The following is a 19,250-nucleotide window of genomic DNA, read 5'->3' as shown; positions in this document are numbered from 1 at the left end:
GCCTCTTTATCTATCTATTTATCATTTTATATATCTATCTCTGTTTATTTATTCATTGCATTGGTTATTTTTCCACTTTTTTCGTGATTATGCTGTTTGATCTTGCTGATGGTCATTCACTGATTCTCTCGCAAACCGTTTGCCTCTCACCTTCATTCTCAAGGAAGACGCGCATCTGTAATGCTGACTGAATTTCGTGTGTTAATTCAATGTGCACTTGTATCCTCATGCATTACTGTACCCCTCAGATGTCCAGTAACTAGTATCTGCATTACTGTACATTTCACATATGCAGTAATTTTGTACACACCTTTCTGTAACTTCCAGATGTACGGAGATCGACTGTTTAACGTGGGCGTGGAAGAGATGGCTCGCCGTTACTCCCGCATGGCGCCCACTTTCTCCTACGAGTTTACACAATACAGACCAAACTCTCTCACAGTTCTCTTTTTCATGGGCTCCACACCACCACCACGCCAGTGTAAGTGTAAGAGGGAGTGTAGAGTGAGATGTTGAGGGGATCTTTCTGGCTTCAGGGTATTGAGTTTGGGGGCTGAATGGTAATCGCCAATCAAAACATGTTGTTGACTAAGGTACAAGTTACCTACAAACCAAATTTGAAGAAAACTAAACTAAGGAATTCAGTCACCATCATAACCGGAAAGTTTTTCCTCGGCACATAATTTTGTACCTCATTTCTGATCTGACGCAAATTCAAGATGTAAAAAACACACAAAGCCAACTAGCAAGCCTCAGAAAATGAAAACAATACCACTCCACTTGTTTCACCACTCGGGTGGCAAGCGAACGGAGTAGTAAGGTTTTAACTTGTGAGGTTGGCTTTGGCTGGCTTTTATTGTGTGTGGTTAAACAAGATACCTCACAAACGGTTTGAGCTATCAACATAAAACTTTCAGGGTATCAGGATATGGCCAAAATCTTGGAACGAGTTCGACAATGGGCACTTGGGGTCAAGGTCAAGGCCATCAAACAGCCATTTTGGTGACTTTCACCTTTACCCCGAGTGTCCAGTTTCGAACTCGTCCAAGGTTTTAGCCATATCTTGATACCCTGAAAGTTTCATGTTGCTAGCTCAAACCGTTCATGAGATATTGTGTTTACGCGGCCACAAAGAAAGCCAGCCAGCCAACCTCACAACTGAAAACAATACCAATCTGATCGCTTCGCAGCGCGGTTGGTAAAATATGGCTGCTGGCATTCGGTCTCCTTTGATGAAATCCTCACCAAAAGTAATAGGCTTCTGCACATTCATAAAGTTGCCATTTCCTGAAGGTTTGGTTAAAATTCGTCCACAACATTCCGAGATTTTTTAGCAGCACACACCCACACACACACCCACACACACACACACACACCCACACACACACACACACACACACACACACACACACACACACACACACACACACACACACACACACACCCACACACACACACACACACCCACACACACACACACACACACACACGGGAGACACCAAGCAGTGAAGACGTTCGCCGACAGCACTCCACCGAGCCAGCACGGCCAGTGACATTACCTAAATTAGTATCTTTATATGAGTCAAGCTCTGTACCAGGTTTGATTAAATAGTTTTTTATTGTTAAAAAAAAAAAAAGTTTAAACAAGACTTGTTTAAACAGAAAAGAGAACCGAGTGGCGAAAGAATGCGTTCAGTCAGCTGATGTTTCTTTAGACTACAAAGGGCCCAGGGAATGTAAGTACTCCATACTTTGAGTATTGCAAAATGGACACATACTTTAGTAAAGCAAATTTGGAAAAGACAAGGGATAAAGGTAGAAAGCAAGATGATGATTTCTACCAAGAAATGGTTGAAATGGAGACTCACAATAGAATGGTTGAACGTGTACACAAACTAGAGATGGCTTTCAAAAATGAAATTGATGAAATAAAGAAGCAGATGCACTTGCAAAAGGAAGAAATAGAAAAACTAGGAAGGGAGGTCAACAAGAAAGACACAACCATCAGTGAATTAACAGTGGAATTGAGTACACTTAAGAGGAAAATGAGTGAAATGGCAAGTACAGTAGTCAATCACGAGAGTATTATGGAAAAGTTCAAAAATGATACAGAGACAATTAGGCAAGTAAGCAGTCTGATAGACCAGAGCAGTGATATTGAGAAGATAACACAGGTGAATGAAGCTGTGCAAAAGCTACAATAATGATGTGGAAACCACGTATGCTGAAATGGTGGCAAAGTAAAGAAAGACTTCGAAACAAGGGGTTGGAAAAAACAAGAAGCATTAAACAGGAAGTGAAGAAAGAATAATCCAAAACAACCCAAAGTTAGTCAAGAGATTCAGTAGATATCAACAAATCTATAATAATCACTGGCATAGAAGAGGAAGAAGTAAAAAACAAGATCTCAAGAGTCAATTAAGAGGAGATGGCTTAAAATGTAATGAGCTTACATGGAAAAGAAGTAACAGAGGAAATCTGTAGTAAAGACATAGAGGAACACAAAAGGTTAGGGAAGATACAGAGAAAAGCAAGTCGAGACCTCTAAAGGTGACTTTCCAGAGTGTAAACACTGTGGAGGAGATACTAAAAAATGCAAAGGATCTTATGGAAAAAGAGGAGTTCAAAAATGTATGGATAAAAAGATGCCTAACACAAGAGGAACTGGAATTACTGAAAGAGAAGAGGGAGGAAGCTTAAAAAACAAAAAAATGAGGGAAGATCAGAGGAGGAGAACATACATTTGTTTTACAAAGTAATAGGATTGCAGGTACGAAGAAAGTGGTACATAACCAGGAGGGAATAAAAAGGAGGAAGGTAGTAGAACCATGTCATGACAAGTATATAAACAAGATAATTAAGTTGATATACTCAAATGTGGATGGAATGGTATCTAAATTATTCGAGATGAATGATTATGTCAGAGAAAATGAACCACATATAATATGCCTAACTGAAACAAAATTAACACCAAGGATATCAAATGACATACTATACTTAGAGGAATATAATATATGGAGAAGAGACAGAAATTTAAAAAAAGGAGGAGGAATTATAATATAAACTAAGAAAAATCTAAAAGTCAATAAAATAAAACTAGATATACCATCACAAGTAGAACTGATTGCAGTAGAGATCAACACATCCGAAGGGAAAGTAATTGTAGCCAATATGTACATGCCACCCAGATCAAACACATAGGAAAAGAGACGAATATGAGGATTTGGCAGAGAGTACCGTTCAGAGTTTAAGAGCATTACTACATAAAATGGAAGAGAAATCGGAAAGAATTATACTAACTGTAGATTTTAATACAAATATAAATTGGAATACTCTAGATATAATTAGCCAAGAAAGCTGTTGGGACCAAAATCTCCTGGATCTCGTGCATGAGTTTTTCCTAACGCAACATGTGAGGGAAACCACCAGAAAAAGAGGACTCGATGTACCTTCAATGCTAGATCTCATATTTACTAGGCAAGAAAATGATATTGACAATTTAATATATCACACACCATTCGGCAAAAGCGATCATGCAGTACTAAATTGCAACTTCAGGATAGCTTATGACATAGTTAACAGCAATGAAAGTTAAAAAAAGAGTCTAAACGATAAAAAAGGAAATTATCATGACTTAAAGAATTATTTCTTAGAAGTTGATTTGGAAAATGAGCTTAGAGGACAAGATTTAAATGCTGTATATAAAAAATTCTGTGAATTTTATCAAATAGGACTTCAGAAATACATCCCACAGCACAAAGAAGCAGATAAGATAATACAGAAATGGTTCAATACAGAATGTAAAAAATCAAAAGAAAGAAGAGATTTGTTGTGGAATAGATACAGAAGACAATAGTGAAAGGTCATATAATAATTACAAACAGGCAAGAAACGATTGTACAAGAATAAGGAGGGAAGCCCAAAAACACTTTGAAGAGGATATAATAAATAAAAGTAGTGATCAACCGAAGCTATTTTACAGCTACATCAGAAGCAAAACCAAAGTAAAAGATAAAATACAATCCATTACGGACGAGGGAATCACCTATACATAAGAGAAAGATATTTGTGAAGCACTAAATAAGAATTTCCAATCAGTTTTTACAGAAGAAAAAAATTTTGAGAGGGACTATGTGGAACATGCATGCCCACACATACTACCAGATATACAAATATCAGAAAAATTAATACAGGAGTTAAATAAATTAGACCGAGGAAAAGCAAGTGGAAAGATGAAATTTCATGTTGCGTACTACAAGAATGTGCAAAGGAGTTAAATAAACAATTATTTTTAATTTTCAAGAAATCCTTAAGTCAAGGTAAACTACCTGATATTTAGAAGAAAGCAAATATTGTCCCCTTATTCAAGAAAGGGAATAGACAAAATCCACTCAACTACCGACCAGTATCACTGACCAGTGTTATAAGCAAAGTATTAGAAAAGCTTATAAGAAAAGCTTGGGTAAATCATCTAGAAGAACACAATATGATAACAGAAAGACAGTTTGGTTTCAGAAAAGGAAAATCATGTGTTACTAATCTGTTGAGCTACTACGACAGAGTAACAAACACAATACAGGAAGGAGAAGGATGGGTGGACAGTATCTATTTAGATTTCAAGAAAGCATTTGACACAGTACCACACCAAAGACTTTTATGGAAACTGTACCATCAAGGAGGAATTCGAGGCAAACTGTTTTGTTGGATGCAAGATATTCTCATAAAAAGGGAAATGAGAACAGTACTAAGGGGAAACTACTCATCATGGAAAGAAGTGACTAGTGGAGTACCACAGGGTTCAGTGCTGGCACCAATCATGTTTTTAGTGCATATAAATGATATAGACAGTAACACTGGAAATGAAAGCTATCTAAATATGTTTGCAGATGATGCAAAAATACAAAGGAGAATTACTAACACAGACTCTTGTAAAGAGCTACAAGAAGAATTAAATAAACTTCATGAATGGAGTAATACATGGAATATGGAATTCAATGTGGACAAGTGTCATGTAATCAAGTTTGGTAAAAGTGGAAAAAGACCTGATTGGGATTATACGTTAGGAAATAAAACCCTACACACATCAGAAAGAGAGAAGGACCTAGGTGTGATTATCAATAACAGACTATATCCGATTGACCACATCAGTGAGAAGGTACGGAACATGTTTACACTGCTTGCAAATATGAGAATAGCATTCACATATATAAATGAAGACATGCTAAGAAGGATAATAACATCATTCATTAGGCCAACCCTGGAGTATTGCATCAGTAGTCTGGAGTCCTCATCTCAAAAAACACATAGACAAGATTGAAAAAGTTCAAAGGGCCGCTACAAGATGGATACCAAGCTTAACCCGCCCCGTCCCGACCACTTTTTCACCACTGGTACCCCCCAATCCCGACCATTTTTCGACCCTTTTTTTTTTTGGCTAAAACTTTCGCTTTTGGTCAGAAACAATGGTCAGTCACGAAGAAAGTGTTCCCCGGGGTCCATAATTACCCTAAACAGGTATGCCTTGGTCCCACCTGGCCTCGTGTTCTCCGTAGGCGGTCTGAGCCTCTAACGTTTTCTATGGTATTATAAGTCTGGGAAACCAATGAAAGTAAGTAGATATGTATTTATTACAAACATAAAAATATGTGATAAAAGAGTATATTGGATTTTATACAAAAATAGAGCAGAAATAAGCATTGTACCATCGTGCGAAACGAGCAAAATCGGGCAACTTGGTCACGATGAATCGCTAACATTCGAAAATCATGATACATATCATTTTTTTTACTTACATAATACTTCTACAATAACATTTTACCATTTTACATTTTATTGAACTGTTTTTACGTATTCACAGGCCTTTTGATAACATTTAGCGTAATGTTAGCGCTTATTTATGTAGTGAGTGAACTCGCTGTGACTGTTGTTTCAACTCGTATTGTGTTTTTTCTATTTACATAATACTTTTCTAATAACATTATACACTTTTCAACTTTATAGAACTGTTTTGAGATAATTTCAGGCCTCACGTAAATATATAGCGTAATAATAGCGCATAATAACACACACGGTGAAGTCGCTATGACTACTATTTCAACTTACAACCTATTTTTGTACTTATATAATAATTCTCCACTAACATTGCACATGTTTACACTTGATATAATTGATATCACATAATTTCAGAACTTACGATGCAAATGAGCGTCATATTAGCGTGTACTTACACAGGGAGTGTTATCGCGATATCATTTGTTTCATCTTGCACTAGTATTCAACTTATAAAATACCGTACTACTAACATTACAACAAATTCCACTTTATATAATTCCTATCACATACTTACTGACCAGAATGTGGGTGTACTCGTGACATCAATTATTACAACTTACACTATTGTTCAACTTATACGTTTTATTCATGCTAACATTATACCCGTTTCCACTTTATATTCTTGCTATCGCATATTTACTGACCAGAGTGTTATACTGAGCGTCATATTTTCACAGATTTACACAGTGGGTGTAGTTTTGATATCACTTCTTTCAACTTACACTAATTCTCAACTTATACATTACTTTCCTGAAAACATAACACCCGTTTCAACTTTATATTTGACTTAGCACCTACTGACTGGCCTTACCATTATAATGAGCATCATTTCGCCTTCCCACACAGTTTCAGTAGTGTAGGAAATTATGATACTCTTTGAAACAAGGCTGAAGGCACAACGCAACATTGCACTCGACACACTCGTACCTTGTGTCTTTTCTCTGAGTGGATGGTCTGACTGTCAAGTGCTTACATACATGGCAGCGACGCTGGGGTTTACGACGGTTTGGGTCGGAAGGGATTGCGCTGGGATAGTGGCGTCCTGCAAGACGTAGGGGAGTCTGGGCAGCCATGGGGGTGCGGGTGCGGTGTGTGGGTCTGTCCTGGGCATGCTTGGCGATTATTTCACGTGCCAGCTCCCTCACAAACCCCTCAAAGGTCTCGGATACTCCGGTGGTCATTGCGTGCAGGTAGTGGGCGTTCAGGACCGCGATGTCAAGCAAGTGGAAAAAAGTTTCTTGTACCACTTCATCGTGGTCCTGGCACAGTCAACACTTGAAATCATCGAGTCTGACTGATCCACTTGCCTCATGTTCAGATTATAGTCCAGTACAGACTCGGGTTTCCATACGTTGCGCCTCCTCTCGCTATGGTGATCCACGGAGTCTGTGCGGTGCATCAGGGGGCTGTGAACAGTTGATAGGAGGCAAACTTCCCTGTTGTGGTTCCACAGGGTGGCAAGGATGTTATTGGCCTGGAAGAAAACCACCTCGTTCTTGTCAAGTTTCCTCCCTATGTTGACCATATGGCGACGGTTTCTCTTGACTGTACCACAGACTCCGGTGTCGTGTTGGTGGAGGAACCTAGCGAGAAGAGGGCTAGTGTACCAGTTGTCCAGGTACAACACATGACCACGATGAAGGTACTCTTCTATCATTGTCTTCACCACGGCCCCAGAGAGTCCTATACTCCGATCTTCTGTTATATCTGTCTGTGCGCCCGTGTACAAGACTATGTCTTGCACATAACCAGTCTTACAGTCACACATAACAAAGATCTTGAACCCGAAACGGTGTCTCTTGCTGGATATGTACTGCCTAAAGGAAATATTGCCTCTCCACAACACAAGACTCTCGTCTATGACGAGGTCTCTGTAGGGATAAAATGAGGAACGGAACATTTCCCATAAATGATCAAATACCAGCCTAATTCTCCTCATTTTATCTGTGTTATTTGCATTGGCTGGATCTTCTGCATCAAAAAAGTGGAGGCGGCCGAAAATATACTGAAATCTATTACGACTCATCACCTTTCCAAAGAAAGGTGTGAGGATGATTGGGTCAGTTGTCCAGTAGGCAGGAATTTGGTTTTTCCTTACCACACCCATCGAGAGAACCAGGGCCAAAAATAAGAACATCTCTGAAATTGTAATGGGATAGTCATATTGTTGGGAATGCCTGCTCGTTGTTCCCAAACGTTCACTTTCATGGCGCTGTGATCGTGAAAATATATTAGTCTGTTCAACTACTGTATGCGCCCCACAAACGCCTCCCCAAAGAACAAGTGGAAAAAATCCACCCTAGACGAACCTGCATGCACACCTGGAGCCGTGCAACCAGACCGCCACTCCTCAGTGAAAGGGTGAATGATGGGAGTAAAATTACTCCCATCTTCCCAGTTCCACGTGACACCACCGTCTCCAGCCACGTCCCCATCGTCCCCTTCGTCAGGGTGGGGAGGTGAGGGTGGTGGGGGAGGTTGGGGAGGTGGAGAGCGGCGCCTCTCATCACTCGCACTTCTCTTCCCTCTCTCTTTTCCTTTACCCTTTCCCTTCCCTTTCTTTCCTTTCCCCACATCCTGGGGCTGTGGGGAGGAAGTTTGGGAATATTGTGGGGTGAAAGACGTGCTGGGGAGTGGCTCCACCTCCTCTCCCCTAGGCCTACGTGCACCAAGTGCTCGTGCTGCCTCCCTCACACCACTTGCCCCTTCACCCCGCACTACCCCCACACCACTTTCACTTTCACCCCGTGCTGCCGCCACAACCCTTTCCCTTTCACCCAGCAATCCCACCACACCACTTTCCACTTCCCCAGACAAAAGACTTTCACCATACCTTATATGTCTTCTCGCCCCACCTTCTGATCCTCGTGGTGATATTTTTTCTTTTCCCAACCACGAGGCGATATCACGTCCTAAGCCGCCGTCATCCTCATCGTCCTCATCCTCGTCCTCATCAGATTCGGGATGGAGAGATAGCCATGCACGTGGTTGGGGAGCAGGCTGGCCTTCCCTTGCCTTACGGTATGTCACATACCGCGTTTTTCGGGGCGAAGGGACCTCTTCATCACTGCTACTTATTTCTTCCTCTGGCTGCACGTAATCACGATCTACCACATCATCGTAGAGTGGAGAACCACTATCTCCATTGAAGGCTTCCAGGGCGGATGCAGTTTCCTCGTCTGAGAGACCTTTCCGCGCCATGTCTGACCTGGGTCACTGCTAGCAGGTGAGTGACCGAGACAAGGGCGAGCGTGGGTCACGCGGGGTCTAGGACGATGCCCGCCTGGCGGCAGGTAGGGGAGGCTTGGGTACGTGGGCAAATAGAAAATCTCGCGCGAATTTTGAAAATTGTGGAAATTATGAACCTTGCAATCGCAGGATGTTGAAGTATGTCGACGGGATTGGCAGTGACATAACGTGAGGACGTGGAAGTACGTCGACGGGACGCCGCGGGTTAAGGGATCTAAGCTACGAAGAAAGACTAAATAAACTGAATCTACCAACACTACAGGAGAGAAGGAAAAGAGGTGACATGATAATGCTATATAAATGCATATCAGGGAAGGAGAAAATAGACATAAATGATTACTTAACATACGGGGAAGCATCAGCAAGAGGACACTGCAAGAAACTGCATAAGAAGAGAGGTGATAAAGACGTAAGGAAATTCATCTTCCTAAACAAAGGAATTGATCATTGGAATACATTACCGAATGAAATAGTGTGTGTCAAAACAATTCACAAATTTAAGGATATGTACAATAAATATGGTTTAAGGCATGGGACAGTACGAGCTTGACTCATTTCTGTAAAGATACAGTTAGGTAAGAACACACACACACACACACACACACACACACACACACACACACACACACACACACACACACACACTATATCACCTTGCATTGCTAAAGCCGGGTGACAGTTACTCGTTCTGTCGTAAACATGTCTAGTGTGTTCATAAAGATTTCTGTTGATTGTGTCAACGAGTATGATTTTGCAGTTCAAGGTTTGTATTCTTGTCGTTTAAGGAAACTCCCTAACATCTTTCCCTGTGCCATTTATTTTGTTTATTACGCCCCACTGTCGTCTTCTGTCTTACCTAAATTGTTAAGGAAGCTTCCTGATACCTTTTCCTAAACAACATATTTTGTTTATTACAACTTACTGTCCTCTTCTGTGTTGCAAAAATTCTTCCAATATCGCTATACCTGCATAATGTATGTACAAAAAGATATTAACCAGCCATATCCAATGATAACCACTGAGGAAGAAGTGCCAGGGAGCTTCCTTAACTAACAAGAACTTGGTCCCAAAAGTGCCTACCTCAAGGGCCCCGTATTCCCCTCAGTTAAAGAAGCTCCCTTAGCTAATTACCCTGCCTTTTATACCTTCCCCTCCTCTTCCGTTATAAAGTATTCTACTACCACAAAACTCAGCACAATATGCAAAATTATACCAACTAGCCATACCCAAAAATGAATACCTAAGGAAATGATGCTAGGAAGCCTCCTTAACCGACGAGAATACAGGGCACGGAGCCTGTCAGAGCCTGGTTAGCAAGTGAAAAAAAAAAAACAACAACAACAACAACAGTACACCTCTTTTAGCGTCTGGGATTAGGTTTAGTAAATGTATACAATATGTGTATATAATTTCCATGTAAATTCGAAGTTAAATTAATAAGGGGATTTACTTTTTTGCTGTGTGTGTGTGTGTGTGTGTGTGTGTGTGTGTGTGTGTGTGTGTGTGTGTGTGTGATTAACAGGCCTAATTGACACATTGGAAGCATAAATTAGAAATGGATTGACATTGTGTGTGTGTGTGTGTGTGTGTGTGTGTGTGTGTGTGTGTGTGTGTGTGTGTGTGTGTGTGTGTGTGTGTGTGTGTGTATGTGTGTGTGTGTGTGTGTGTTATCAGGTTCTGTCTGCTACTACCTGAAATAACAATGTTTCGAGAGTAAATAAAATGCATATTGTAGCATTTTTAAACCTTTGAAAATCAGGAGAAGTAAAGAACTGACATACTCTTCAATTTAATGTGAATTACTCTGGCCATGTGGTAAACGTAAACTTTCAGAGCTCTCATGTGTCAGAGTATACCAAGGATGTATTTTTAAGGACACGCACGATAGTTTGTCTCTCTGGTTCATATTCTCGTTGGTTAAGGAAGCTCCCTAACACCCCTTCCTATGCGATTTGTTTTGCTTATTGCTCCTTACTCTCCTAACTTCTCAAAGCTCTTACGAGTTAGTCTCTGTACCAAGGACTTTTTTACTGATGTGCACATATATAGTTTGACTGTTTCACTCTCTTTAGCACTACTGTCATGATTAGTAGTAGTAGTATGTTAATAATTAATGTCTTTACACTTTTGTTTTTCTGCCTTTATAATTAATACTGTTTATATTATCACTTATCATCATTGCATATCAGGGGTGTGCCACGGGGATGACCTTTTCTACCTCTTCCCGCTCAATGTCATCTTCAATCAGTCCATAGCCACAACACCAAACGACGAGCGCATGCGTGACCTCATGACTCGGCTGTGGGTCAACTTCGCATCCACTGGGTATGTTCACCCTTGTACCCTAACTTGGCCCATTCTTCCTTCCTTTTCTAGCTCACCCCACGTTGTTTATTGACGGAAAACGACAATACTACAAACGTACATCTTTTTGCAATTATTGGGTATACTTTCTATACTCATTTACCTAACTTGGCTCATCTTTCCTTCCTTTCGTAGCGTACTCCATGTTGCTTAATGACAGGGAGAGACAGTACTATGAATCTACATCGTTTCCAAGGCACTTCATCGTGACTAACGCCTTGTACAAGTGTTAATCTAATTTAAAAGTCGGTATTCACCATGGAGAGATGGAAATATTTGGCGAGGTTAGGTATGAGGAGTATATAGTGCGTTTACTTTAACCTGACAAACATTCCTAACCCCCTTCAACTCAGTTATGGTCAAATGTACTCAGACTAGGGGGTTGATTTAACCATACTCACTGCATCTTAACTTAGCCCAGATAATCATCCTTCTGCTTATTTCACTTAACTCGGTGGTTGGATAGGACGATGCTATGGCTCCATATCCTTTCAATTGCACTTTTAAGTAACTAGCATCATTTTCCATTGCTAATCCATTCTTAAAACTCAGTATTCAAGATGGAGGACTGGCAATTTTAGGCAAGGTTGGAGTGAAAAGAGTACAGTATTGAACGAGACTCATTCCGGCCTCATAACTAAATTTCATGGAAATTCACTTAATCATTGCAAAATGTTTAAGTTGTTGGAGTGACTAAGTAAAAAAAAAAAAAAAAAAAAACTATAGAAAAAACGTGTTAAGAGGATTCTAAATTAGGATACAGAGTCCCCTGGATATGGGACACAAGGCAGGGTAATGTCAAAGACGGTTAGATTTCTTTTCAGAGACTTAGATTGTGTTTAGGGTTGTGTTGCATAGGGATAGATTGTTACATAGACCTAGTTTGCGTTCTGGAAGGATAGTGGTGTTTCAAAGAACGTTACAAAGACCTAGATCCTTATACCGAGATCTGGAATATATTATAGAGGTAAGGGATGTTACAGTAGCCTAGTTTATGATACAGAGGGCTCAATTATGCTACAAAAGACTAAGTTGTGTTACAGAGACCAAGGTTTAAACCCAGGGATCTGAGTTATAGTAGACAATCTGGTTTATGCTACAGAGACAAAGATTTTATTGTAAACGGCTCTCTCTCTCTCTCTCTCTCTCTCTCTCTCTCTCTCTCTCTCTCTCTCTATATATATATATATATATATATATATATATATATATATATATATATATATATATATTCTTATGCTAGGAAGAAGGAACCAAAGGCCACGAACCCGCAATAACTTTTCTTTCCAAGAGAAAAACAAAATACAAGAGAGAGCCAAATTCAAGATTCGATCATTACGAGATACCTGGACACATTATGTTTGAAAGGCTGGAGATCATAGGAAGCAGGAAATACAGATAGAGGGAGACAGTTCCAGAGTTTACCTTTTGCATAAATGAAGGACTTGGAGTAACGGTTAATTCTTGCATTAGAGAGTTGGACAGAAAAGGGATGATTTATTTTTTTTTTAAATAACAGAACAGAGGAAGGAGAAAGAAATGAATATAAAAAAAATAATTCATACACCAGATTACTGGTGTCCTGTGTTCATAAAATATGTGTAACAGTTAGACTTGAACAGCTGTAGGTTGAAATTTGGAGGGAAACAACTCTGCGGAAGCGAGTTCCAGAGAGATGCAGTACGGGGAATGAAAGAATTCTGATAGGCAGAAGTTCTGCAATATGGCTGAGTGACATTCCAGTCATGGGTGCTACCAGATGCCCGTGTAGCACGAGGGAAGGCATGGAGAGGTGGCACCAAGGACGCAACTTCGTCTGAGCATTTGCCACAAAAATATCTCTAAAATATTACAAGGGAGGCAACATTCCTTCTTACTTGTAGGGGAGGAAGTTTATTTGTAAAGGCAGGGTTGTTAATAATTCTAACAGCCTTGTTCTGAATTTTGTGTAGTTGTTTTAATGCAACTTCTCCACATCCATTCCACAAGGGTGAGCAATATTCAGGGCGAGAGTGCACCTTACTCTTATAAATTATAGCTAGCTGCTCGTCAGTGAAGAAGTTAAGGACGCTGAACATTAATCCAAGTTTCTTTGCGGTGGTTTTAGCAAGTGATCTGAGATGAGAGGTCCAGCTGAGGGTACTGTTAAGTGAGACGCCGAGAATTTCAATACTTTTTGAGGTGGGAAAATTAGTAATACTGAAAGTAATATACGAATCTGGCAATATCTGTCTATTCATAATTTGAATATATTTAGTTTTACTAGCATTAAATGCTGCTAGACGGGTGCTACGCGCCCGTCATACAGGTGAAGGAATGCAATCAGACAGTTCAGAGGAGCAGTGACCGTTGAAGTAGCGATAGGAAAGAGATAATGATGCAACAGTGCAGCAAAGAGACAGAGGTTGAAGGGAGCCAGTAAGAGGAGAAATAATGAGGCGAAAAGCCTTTGACTCCACCCTGTTGAGAAGTGCTGTATGTGGGGAACCTCCCCACACATGCGAGTTGTATTCCAAGATAAGTCCCGAGTGAATGAAACCCCAACCATATTCAAGGATGATGCAGGATTAAGCTAAATTTTATTAAACATTAGTGGGTACACCTGTGGAGGATTTTGACGGGTTGATGGGTGTAAGGACTGAGTCTTTGATGCATTAAAAACAACAAGATTATTTTTACCCTAGTCAGAGATACGAGCCAAGTCAGACATTAGATGTGCTATAGCCTCATCCCTTGCTTGATGAAGTAACTGCTGAGATGGACGTTGCAGGAACTGAATGGAAAGGTGAAGGGTGGAGTCATCAGTGCACGAGTGGAAAGGGTTAGATGTACAGCTTAGAAGGTCATTGATTAATAAAAGGAAGAGAGTTGGTGATAGGACAGAGCCCTGAGGAACACCACTGTTGATAGATCAAGGAGAAGAACGATGGCCGCCTACAACAACGGCTATAGAATGACCAGAAAGGAAGCTAGAGATGAAGGCACAGATAGAAGGATAGAAACCGTAATAGGGCAGTTTGGAACTGAAAGATTTATGCCAGACTCGATCGAAATCCTTTGAGATGTCAAGTGCAATGGCAAAGCTTTCGCCAAAGTCCCGAAAGGAGGATGACCAGGAGTCTGAAAGGTATGAAAGATGATCGCCAGAGGAGCATCCCTGACGGAACCAGTACTGATGATCAGAAAGAAGGTTGTGATAGGAAAGATGTTTTAAAATTTTTCTGTTAAGAATAGACTCAAAAACTTTTGAAACACAGGATGTTAAAGCAAATGGACGATAGTTAGAGGGTTGGGAATGGTCACCCTTCTCTGGCACCGGCTGAATGAGAGCAAACTTTCAGCAAGAAGGAACGGTTCAAGTTGACTGACAAAGACGAGAGAGTTTGCCTAGGCAGGGTGTAAGCACAGAAGCACAGTTCTTGAGAACAACAGGAGGGACTCCATCAGGCCCATATGCCTTGTTAGTACTGAGGCCTGTGATGGCAGAAAATACATCAACTGAAGAAATTTTAATGTCAACCATGAGAAAGTCAGTGGGGGGAAGTGATGGAGGAACAGCACCGGAATCGTCTAAGGTGGAATTGGAGGAGAAAGTCTGAGCAATGAGATCTGCATTATCAGTAGAAGAAATAGCTACAGAACCATCAGAGTAGAAAAGAGGAGGGAAGGATGATGAGGTAAAAATTGTTAGAAAGGTTTTTGGCAAGGTGCCAGAAGGAGCGGAAAGAATTCAAGTTGGAGAAGTGAGAGCATTTAGTACAGATGAAATTATTTTTAGCAGAGCGAAGAACAGACTTAGCACGAGTCCGGGCAGAAACGTAAAGATGACGTGACTCAGGGGTGGGTTGGCTCCGGTATGTTTTATAGGCCCTCTCCTTGTTGCGGACAGCATTAGAACAAGCGTGATTAAACCAATGCCTTCTTGCATTAGGAATGTATGCTTTCATGCCCTAGAGAATAACGTCCGTAATGTGTAAGGCACACTCAGATGGCTCCTGGCCATGGAAGCAATATCATTCCAGGGGAAAATAAAAGAAGTACTACCTGAGGGCCTCCCAATCCACAGCTCCAAAGTGCCACAGATGACGTTTCTTTGGAGGGTCCACAGGCCACACCGGCGCGATAGAACGGGTTAAGGTGATTAGGTTGTGATCAGAGGAGCCCAATGGAGAGAAAACATTAGCAGTGTAAGCAGAAGGATTAGTTGTAAGGAAGAGGTCAAGTAAGTTGGAGCTCTCTCAAAGGCGGTCAGGGATACGGGTAGGGTGCTGTACAAGCTGCTCTACATCATTAATCCCTAAACCGCGGGGTTGTTTTGGCACTCCTTGCATGTCCCGCGAGGATATAATTACATATGCATATGGCACATACCTTCAGCTTTCTCCTGAAATGTTTGTTGAGCCTTCGTCGAGTGCCGTAGGACTTGACGAGACTTCTGAAGTTGGGTAACGAAGTCTCCACTTTAGACTTCCCGACACCTGTAATATGATTACCACAGCTTGATATTATCACTAGAAACACTATTCTATGATTTTCAAATTGTTTGGAATCCATACTCCAAAAAAAAAAAACTGTGAAAGTAATGAAAATTACGAGTGCGTACGAGCTTCCCACTTGAACTCGTTCCCCGCTGGTATTCTGTCATTTATTATTCATAAAAACACTCACACTTTATATTCCTATTACTATATAACACTTATATATATCTGCAGTCTTTATCCATAAGTTTTCTTCAGTAATGGTAGTTTATTGTCACTGTAGGCATTCAATTTTTCTTTCAGTAAAATGCGTAGAGAGCCAAGGTTTCACTTTCACTGTCATAACTTCAAGTATTTGTTCTCATATTCTTATATTATTAATTGTTTACATTTCTGTTTACATTTTCTATTGTATTATCAATATTTACAGTTCTATTTTACTTACACTGTGTTATGCAGTGTCACTTGCAGTAACTTATAAAACTATATTACACTGTTCCATCATATTTACATCCATTGCTTTCACTTGCAATTTACACATTATTTACATTTTCCACTTGCACTTTTAGAACTGCTTCAGGCTGTGGTAATCAAAAAAGCAGATAACGCAGAGGGGAACCTGGCACTCAGCGCACTGCTAAGAGGTGCGTTTGTGCTAAGGTGTGCGTCGGGTGGTATGTGCACACACCTGGCACCTGCGGATCGCAGCCTTCCTCTTGGTTGTGGCAGGCATATGCACCATACTTGTATTGGAGAGTATGCTGGCCTATTCTCTGTGTTACTGAGACACTGAAAAAATTCAGCAAAGGAAGATGGTCAGGAACTAGTCCTGAGGGCTGATGAAACGAGAGCTCCAGCTCTCCCTGTCATCAGCTTTCCATCCACCTCGGGAGTAATGCCCTGCCCGACTGGTGCTACAGTCTACTCCTAAATAGTTGTACCGATTACCAAATTGTACCACAGAGACCTAAAGAGTTGTTCAGATTATAGTTGGTTTAACAGTTACCTAAATAGTTGTACAGATTGCTAGGTTGTATCACAGAGGGCCTACGAAAACCAAGTATGTAAATCAATGGCCTAGGGTGTGTTTTAGAAACCTAGGTTGTGTTACAGAGATATAGATTGAGTTACGATAGTCTCTGCTGTGTTAAGGAGGTCTGTGTTACACTGGGCTGGATTATGGTACAGAGGACTACGTTGTCATACAGAAGCTTAGTTTGTGTCACATTAATGTATGTTGTGTTACAGAGGCTATGTTGCAGAGGACTATGTCGTGGCAAAGAAGGCAGGTTTATGTTTAGGGGGGCCAGGTTGTACTACAGAGGGCCAGGTTGTATCAAAGAGGACCGGGATTACATTCAGGAGGACCTAGTTTTCTTACAGGAGACGAGGGTATGTTACAGAAGGTTTTGGTTGCGCCATAGTGAAGCTAGATTGCATTACAGAAAACATAACATGGATCAGGAAGCTAAGATTACAGTATATTTGTGAGATTTTGAAGTAAGTATATAACAACAGTGTGTGCTTAGTTTGCTCTTTTTTCCCCTTGCTCGTTATGGTCTTCTTTCTGTTTATGTACTGTAGAGAGTGGAAATGAGACAGCCATATACAGTAGATACAGGAAAACTTGCTGTTGTATCCTACTCAACCCAAGTATCTCCCTCACAGAAACCCAACCCCAGATGACTCCTTGAGCTTCACCTGGACCCCCTTTGACCCTTCCGACCCTCACCATCTTGACCTTAACCTGGCTCCTACCATGGTCCCCGATCGCCTCCAGCAGGTAAGGTTAACACACCCCGAGGGACTGATTAAGGGATAAGCCTGGGACCAAGGTGTATGGCAGTTGACCACGCTAGTGTATTTAGCAAGGTGTATGGCAGGTGACCACGCCAGTGCATTAGCTCATTGAATATCCCTCTGGAGCAAGGGTAGTGGTCCTGTACCCTCGTCTGTTTGGTCAGTTCTTACCTTCCCATGCAGGAGAGGGACGTCTTCGCGTGGTAGCACTTATATGATCCGGTGACTATACTGCCCGGTCATACACACGTCCATCAGTTCCCTTCCTACCTGCAAAAGAAGAATGGTGGACTACAGAGGAACGGTAACTTTCAGCCTGCACTACACTGGGTTCACATTAAGATAAGCCTAGAGTTGCATCTACTATTACTATTACCCAAGCATCTTCTGTCACCATCCTTCTACAACGTACTTGAAAATTGATCCTGTAAATAACGTTTGACTTTATGCTGTCTTCAGTATCTTGGTGTTTCTGTCATTGGGTGATTTTACAGAATAGCTAAGGAGAGACCCCCATGAAAAACTGTGATTTGTTGGTGTGAAAATTGAGTTGTCTGTGTGTGCGTGTATGGGGGGGTGGATGTGGGTGTGGGTGTGGGTTTGGATGTATTTTACAGAACTCTTTCTTCTTCATGTTTTCATGCATTCCTTTTTAGCTTTCTCCAGCCTTCACCGCCTCCTCCTTTCTCTCAGGTCCTGGACTTCTGGTCGACACTCCCCTTGAAGGAGAACCTGCTGATGGCCCCAGAAAAGGTGGTGATCGAGGGAGGTCACAGGGAGGAACTTTGAGGTGTAGGTGGTGTGTGATAATGATAGCCCTGCAGTAGAAAAAGCATACATTCCAAGGGCGATGTTTGCCTGCAGCAGAAAAAAGCATACATTCCAAGGGCGATGTTTGCCTGCGGCAGAAAAAAGCATACATTCCAAGGGCGATGTTTGCCTGCGGCAGAAAAAAGCATACATTCCAAGGGCGATGTTTGCCTGCGGTAGAAAAACATACATCCCACAGGCGATGTTTACCTACAACAGAAATAACATACATTCCAAGGGAGATGTATAGTATACAGTAGCCTTCTATTGCCCATAATATAAAGAATATTACTTAGAATATTTAAGATATTCAGTTGTAACAAATGTTTGGAGTTTCTGGAAAAGCTGTAACAGTCGAAACGTTTAATAAATCCTGTGTCCATTTTCTGCATTTAACGTTTGTTCCTACAATTCGTTAATCTATACTGATATCTATTTTCACTTAGTAATGCGTTTTCATTAACTCAATATATATATACATCTACTGAGGGAACAGTTGTGAGTGAAGGTGATGTGCAGTGCTTGGGTTGATTAAAGTTCCGAAAGTGTGAGGATAGGGATTGTGAGGTGAGGGCAGGGGCCGTAACAAGTGTGACGAGAGAGCGACTCTGTGTAACTTCAGCCTCCGGTGAGGACACAAACGCTCCTCCTCCCGGACTCCGAATCTCCCTATCACTCCAAACTGTCTCCCAGCTCGCACCATTGCACGCTTACTTT

The 19,250-nt window shown here is 41.1% G+C and overlaps 1 protein-coding gene across 1 annotated transcript; it reads left to right on the top strand.

Moving 5' to 3' along the window:
* The first annotated feature begins 378 nt into the window (after positions 1 to 378).
* Positions 379 to 18,529, top strand: LOC145394181 (acetylcholinesterase-like). The gene is made up of 4 exons (XM_080268167.1): positions 379 to 481; positions 11,271 to 11,406; positions 17,592 to 17,706; positions 18,417 to 18,529. Exons 1-4 carry the CDS (start codon positions 388 to 390, stop codon positions 18,510 to 18,512), a joined length of 441 nt encoding a protein of 146 aa, XP_080124293.1. The 5' UTR covers positions 379 to 387; the 3' UTR covers positions 18,513 to 18,529.
* The last annotated feature ends 721 nt before the right edge of the window (positions 18,530 to 19,250 follow it).

The sequence above is a fragment of the Coenobita brevimanus genome, chromosome 3 (genome assembly GCF_032717465.1).
Source record: "Coenobita brevimanus isolate Jiangsu-jjx chromosome 3, ASM3271746v2, whole genome shotgun sequence".
NCBI classification, from domain to species: Eukaryota; Metazoa; Arthropoda; class Malacostraca; order Decapoda; family Coenobitidae; genus Coenobita; species Coenobita brevimanus.
Note: the sequence above shows the minus strand (reverse complement) of the source record. Positions and strands in the feature narration are given on the sequence as shown.

Excerpts from the sequence above, each read along its gene's own strand:
- LOC145394181 (XM_080268167.1), top strand. The coding sequence starts at position 388 with ATGGCGCCCACTTTCTCCTACGAGTTTACACAATACAGACCAAACTCT. Across the intron at positions 482-11,270 it reads CACACCACCACCACGCCAGT|GGGTGTGCCACGGGGATGAC; the intron begins GTAAGTGTAAGA and ends ATTGCATATCAG. Across the intron at positions 11,407-17,591 it reads GTCAACTTCGCATCCACTGG|AAACCCAACCCCAGATGACT; the intron begins GTATGTTCACCC and ends TCTCCCTCACAG.